Source organism: Culex pipiens, chromosome 2 (assembly GCF_016801865.2).
Source record: "Culex pipiens pallens isolate TS chromosome 2, TS_CPP_V2, whole genome shotgun sequence".
NCBI classification, from domain to species: Eukaryota; Metazoa; Arthropoda; class Insecta; order Diptera; family Culicidae; genus Culex; species Culex pipiens.
In genome coordinates this window covers 193,647,909-193,653,912 of record NC_068938.1, presented here as the reverse complement: position 1 = coordinate 193,653,912, position 6,004 = coordinate 193,647,909, and the positions used below count along the sequence as shown (strand labels likewise).

At 37.1% G+C, this 6,004-nt stretch overlaps 1 protein-coding gene across 1 annotated transcript in view; it reads right to left on the bottom strand.

The window, feature by feature from the left end:
- Positions 1 to 5,285: 5,285 nt before the first annotated feature.
- The window catches only part of LOC120415183 (transcription initiation factor TFIID subunit 8-like), a 1,274-nt gene continuing 555 nt past the window's right edge, over positions 5,286 to 6,004 (bottom strand). The window contains exons 2-3 of the mRNA XM_039576640.2: positions 5,981 to 6,004; positions 5,286 to 5,926 (exon numbers count right to left, since the gene is read on the bottom strand). The exon at positions 5,981 to 6,004 is cut by the window's right edge and continues 263 nt beyond it. Coding sequence (XP_039432574.1) covers positions 5,345 to 5,926; positions 5,981 to 6,004 — 606 coding nt within the window. The 3' untranslated portion in view covers positions 5,286 to 5,344. The remainder of the gene's footprint in view (positions 5,927 to 5,980) is intronic.

Below are 6,004 nucleotides of genomic sequence, written 5' to 3'. Positions count from 1 at the left end.
GATTACCCACATGCGACATGCGAGGCTTCTCCGAGTCACACAGACACGCTGCGGACCATAATTTTGATGGTCATTAGGCCACACAATGCATAAAGGCCTTGTTTTGGCATGATGGTCCGATTTGCAAAGGCAGCTGTTATTGTTTTTTTCATCAAAAGTGGTTTGCTGAATTTATTAGATGATTTTACTTTAAAAAGAAACTACAGTCGACTCTCTGGTTGTCAATATCCAAGGGACCGTCGAGGAAGAGAAGCATCAGTTTACAGAACGATGCACAATGAAGACTCGATTGAAGTTTGTTTTTCTTGCTAACCAGCTATGGGAGAGAATCATGGCAACGTCCAACAAACAAAAACAAAGAAATGTCAAACACCCTTCAAAGCTTCGTTTCTCAAAGAAAAATGTCTATGCAAGCCATGAGAAAGTGAAATTATTGACAACCGGAATAGATGTTTAAAGCAAATAGAATCCAAGGGGCCGTCGAGAAAAAGATCCTCCAAGCAAGAGAAAAAATCGAGAAATAAAGACAATCGAAGTATGCAGTTTGAAGGGACTGAAGAATTTATTGGTACATGGAGCAATATTGATATCGAGAAGATCGACAGCCAGAGAGTCGACTGTATTAAAAAAAATTTAAGCTCAAAAATGCAATTGGGACACTTATTCGAAGAGAGATAATGTAGCAATACGGTTTCCAGAACACAATAAGCTAGCTGTTCTGCCCTTCTCGTTTGTCTGCTGGACGTTCTATTGATAAGACTGCGATAGAGAAGACAGACACACAACAAAGCGAGCATGGAAAATGCGTGTTTGGTTTACAGTGGGAACTCGCTGGTTCGACTGTGATGATTTTTCAAACGTGTTCGAGGTCACTCTTCAATTGGGTACTAAAGCCCTATGCTAATTTTTATGTACAACGGTAAAAACACGATTAAAAACCATTTCTGATCACTTTTTTTTTCATTTTATTGCAAAAAAAATATTGACGAGACAACATTTTTTCGATGGATCAACTATGGTCCCCTTGGAACGAGCTGTCAAGTAGGAAGTTTGCTGTCAAGAAGGACCGCGAGGTTAATTTTTCCAAATTGATTTAAAAATCCATTTTAAACTCTTTGTGGTCGTAAAAAGGGTCATTGTACTCAGAAAAATAAGCTTTATTGCTGTAAACAATAATATCAGCAATCTAAGCTTCATTTTAGGACCCAATTCTGGAGTTTTTTTTTTGGTCCAATAAACCAAAATTTCAGTTTTTGCTTTTTGGGTGTTTTTTAATACCCCTGACTCAAGGCAGTTTCAAAAACACCCAAGAAGCAAAAACTGGAAATTTGGTTTATTGGACCATTTAAAAAAAACTCCAGAATTCAATGTATCTCTGATAAATTTTTCGAGACACGGAAAAATGATTTTCTGCTCAGTATTGGGACTGATTGTTTATTTACCCAAATTGTTTTAATCACCTTAAATTGTGCTGGAATTACGGGTTCTTATCGGTATTTTTCGGTGAAATTAAACTCTCAAAATTAGAAGAAAGAAATGAAACTGATAGGTGGATAGGTGACTAGTGTCTTAGAAGAAGATTGAAAAGGACGGAAACTAAGTCAGCGAAAGGGCCATATGAGAAAGCGTACGTGTGTGATCAAGTCTTTTAACCTTCTAATTTGGCTGTGTACAAGTACTGAGTCGCAACCTCAGTAAGTGTACACAGACGAATCATCCCTGTGTGTCATCCAAATGACTCCAGGACGGTCCATTAGTCACCTATCCACCTATCAGTTTCATTTCTTTCTTCTAATTTTGAGAGTTTAATTTCACCGAAAAACACCGATAAGAACCCGTAATTCCACCAAAATGATTTTCTGTTGAGCAACTTTAGAAAATGGCATAAAAGCTTTTAACTAGCTAGAACTTAATTTATTATCTCAGTCATCGGAACATCCACTTGGGACACGTTTGTACTTTTTTTTCATAAAAAATATTTATTTGGCTTCTTGTTTACACATTTTTGGGTCAGGTTTAATCTTCTTAATTTCTTTTTTGCAATTCCGTCGTGAAACTACTTACTTTTCCTGTCATTCTTGAACGACGAAATAGCCTACTTTTCTGTACCAAAAATAACAGAATCGAATAGCAACACTTTTCAAAATAAATGCTGAAAAGTTCTACTTTTCAGCACTGAAATGGGTGCTGAAAAGTTGAACTTTTCAGCACTTGTTTCGAAAAGTAACACTTTTCAACATTTTTTTGATTTAAACGATTTATTGACAAAATACATGAAAATTCGACTTAAAATTTCACTCAATGGGTGTTTTTCGAAATTGCAAAAAATGTTGTATGGAACTCGTTGCAAAACTTGATTTTTTCAGCACTCGTCGTATTTATCCAACTCGGTGAACCTCGTTGGATAAATGTACGACTCGTGCTGAAAAAATCCACTTTTTGCAACTTGTTGCATAAACTACTATTTTTATTGTTTTTTTTTTCTTTTTGGGTGTAAAATTTCCGGAACACGTACACTAGTTATTTATGTTCAGAAATTTAAATTTTATAATCAACAAACAATATATTAACTAAAATTGTTGTATTTTGAATTCCTATTCTCTATTTCTTATGCACCAGGTTTCCGACGAACACGCACTGCCCTTACACCTACATCTCACCCTTGCTCTGAGTCAGTACGAGCAACACGCTAGAACACGCTTTGAGTGTTCATGCCAGGCACTGATACTTATTGATGTAAGAAATAAGAGCCTAACAATTTGTAGTGTGCCTTTCCAATTTTATTTAAGCAAAAATTGTATTTTTTCTGGAGCATCTGTTTATCTGTTGCTATTTCTTCTGGTTTGTTACAATTTTTTGAAGAAAAGAGTGAAGATTGCAAACAAAAGACAGGCAAGAAAATACACTATGTAAAGAATTAATCAAACTATGTGTTAAGAAAAACACAGTATTAATTGATAAAATAGAGTAGAAAAGCGTTGAGAGATAAGATAATTAAAAATTAATAAAATTAAAAGGGGGATAATGAAAGAAACCGTGTTAGAAAATCAGTGAAACACATGATAGATGATAGCTAAAAATGGAAAGAAGAGAAACCGCGCTCTGCGATGTTTCAGGAACATCCGCAACAGGCTAGTCAACATGCTGCGAATCGAAACAATACCGTCTACAATCACGAATTAAGCTCAAAATTTTGCCATGCGCCAAGCGAACTGTCAAACTTTCTGTTCGTTTTTCTTTAAACACCGAGTTGATTTACGGGTGCCTCGATATCTCGAGATTGGATGTACCAAATCGGCTGAAATTCAGGGTAAAGACTCTCAAGATATATCCCGTGCGCATGACGAAGCCCGATTTTCTAATTTTGCTTTTTTTAAAAAAATACAAAAAAAATGAAAAACTGACGATTTTTTATATGAAAAACACAAAAAAAAATATCTTTTTTTTAAATAAACTTTTTGAAAATAGGCCTTCGTCATGCACACAGGACCGGTTTAACGAGTCTTCACCAAAATATTGAGCTAATTTGGTCAAGGCGTTGAGATATCGTGGCACCCGTTTTTTATTGAATCTTCTGACTTCAAATAGCTATATCTAGGCAATGATACAGAGCAATTCTCTGAGATTTCGGTCATTCGATTTTTTTGTATTGTTGAATCCGGCTGAAACTTTTTTCGTGCCTTCGGTATGCCCAAAGAAGCCATTTTGCATCATTAGTTTGTCCATATAATTTTCTATACAAATTTGGCAGCTGTCCATACAAAAATTATATATGAAAATTCAAAAATCTGTATCTTTTGAAGGAATTTTTTGATCGATTTGATGTCTTCAGCAAAGTTATAGGTATGGATAACCCAAGTAACATTTTTAAACCAACTAGGCACTACCAAATTTTATTAAGGTTTTATTGTAGCATCTTGATTGCTTAATAGTTTTATTTGGGCATTCACCTCAACCAACAAGCAAGAGCTAATTAATAGGTTCTAACAAGGTTTTAAGCCTCGGACATAAAACCGGGTGAAAATAAAAGCCGACTGACTTTCAATAAGGTTTAATAAAAGTTTTAATAGAGGCTTTAAAACCAGATGGCAATGCCATGCCAAACGGTTTTATCGCATGCTTTGTTAAAACCAAGGGTGTTGTAGGCGTCAAGTGCCATTAGGCATGTAATAAGCTCACTTAAAACCATAAGCTCCTTAAAGAGCATTTATCGCTGCCAAATAGCAGTACATAAATATGGCGCTAAACGCGTGCTCTGATTGAATATGATTGACCGCCATCTTGGCCATCGGTTCTTTTGGGGTTTATCGAGGTTCTGGGGAGTTTGTTACGACTAAGTGGTTTTAATGTTGGGTTTGGCTGATAGGTTTTATAGCGGTTGTGACAGCTTTGATAAAGCCTAAAATGTTACTTGGGAAGGAGTACACTGAAAAAAATTATACCCGGTAAAACAAAAATGGGTGATTTTTAATTTCACTTTTTGTCACTAAAACTTGCAAAAAACTTTGCAAACAAACACTATTTTTTTTGTTCTGTTTTAGGGGACATCAAATGCCAACTTTTCAGAAATATCCAGAATGGGCAAAAAATCTTTGACCGAGATATGAATTTTTGAATCAATACTGATTTTTTTTTCAAAAAAATCGAAATATCGGTCGCAAACATTTTTTTCGATGTAAAATTGAATTTGCAATCAAAAAGTACTTTAGTGAAATTTTGATAAAGTGCACCGTTTTCAAGTTATAGCCATTTTCATGTAACTTTTTTTTAAATAGTCGCAGTTATTAATTTTTTTAAATTAGTGCCCGTGTTTGCCCACTTTTGAAAAAAAAATATTTTTGAAAGGCTGAAAAAAATCTCTATATTTTGCTTTTTTGTTGATACGACCTTAAGTTGCCAAGATATTGCCATATAAAGATTTAAACATAGGAAAATTGATATTTTCTAAGTCTCACCCAAACAACAAACCATTTTCTAATGTCGATGTCTCAGCAACTAATGGTCCGATTTTAAATGTTAAAATATGAAACATTCGTGAAATTGTCCGATCTTTCCGAATACAATATTTTCAAAAAACATAATTCAGGACCAACAATTCAAAATATATCGTGTGCACATTGCATTGAAGAGTTTTCCACAACTTGCTCGATTGTCTAAAAATCGTTGCAATCTGGTCAATTTTGTATGATTTGACGTTTGCGGGGAGAGTCGAATAAATCAATTAGATTTTTTAGAGGCTTTCGTTCAATTCTATTGCATTTAACATCCCAAAAAAATTATCAATGTTTTAAAGATTTATTCTTAACAACCTACCTTACGTTACCCCCTCCACACCTCCACCTCCTCAAAACATCGACGACGGCCCCTCGCACTTGACCTTCCTCGGAATCGTGGCCGCCCTCAGATACGGATTATCAATCGTGGGACTATTGTTCGTCAAATTAATCTGCGCCGTCGTAATGTTCCCGGACGCCGTCGAAACCGTCACCGTCGGCGGTCCCATTTTGCTCTCCCCCGTCGAATCGACGCGCTCCTTCTTCTCACTCTTGACCGGCGAGGCCGACTCATTCCCGTCCGTAAGTTCGCCACCCTCCTTCTTCTCATCCCCATCTTCATTATCTTCGTCATCGTCGTCGGCACCCTCCTTGGCGTCCGCCGGATCTTCCTTCCGGTTCGCCACCTGGTAGTAGTACTCGAGCTCTTCAAAGTCAAAGATCTGGTCGGTTGGGTTGAGCGCCTGCAGGTACGGTGGGAACGACGGTTTGCACGCAATCAGCGGAAACATTGGGCTTTCTTCGTTGTCGAACAGACTGTGCACGTCGCTCGTTTTGGCCAGGAACTTGGTGAGCGCTTTTTCGACGTCCCGCTTCTGCGAGGCCGCCTTCTCCCGGATGGCCTCGTACTCCGTGACCGGTTGTTTGTACGTCTGTGAAGGATAAAATTTAGCTTAAACCCTCGAAAGGACTTTCAAGCAACTCACCGGCGTCCGGATGTAGGCATGCGG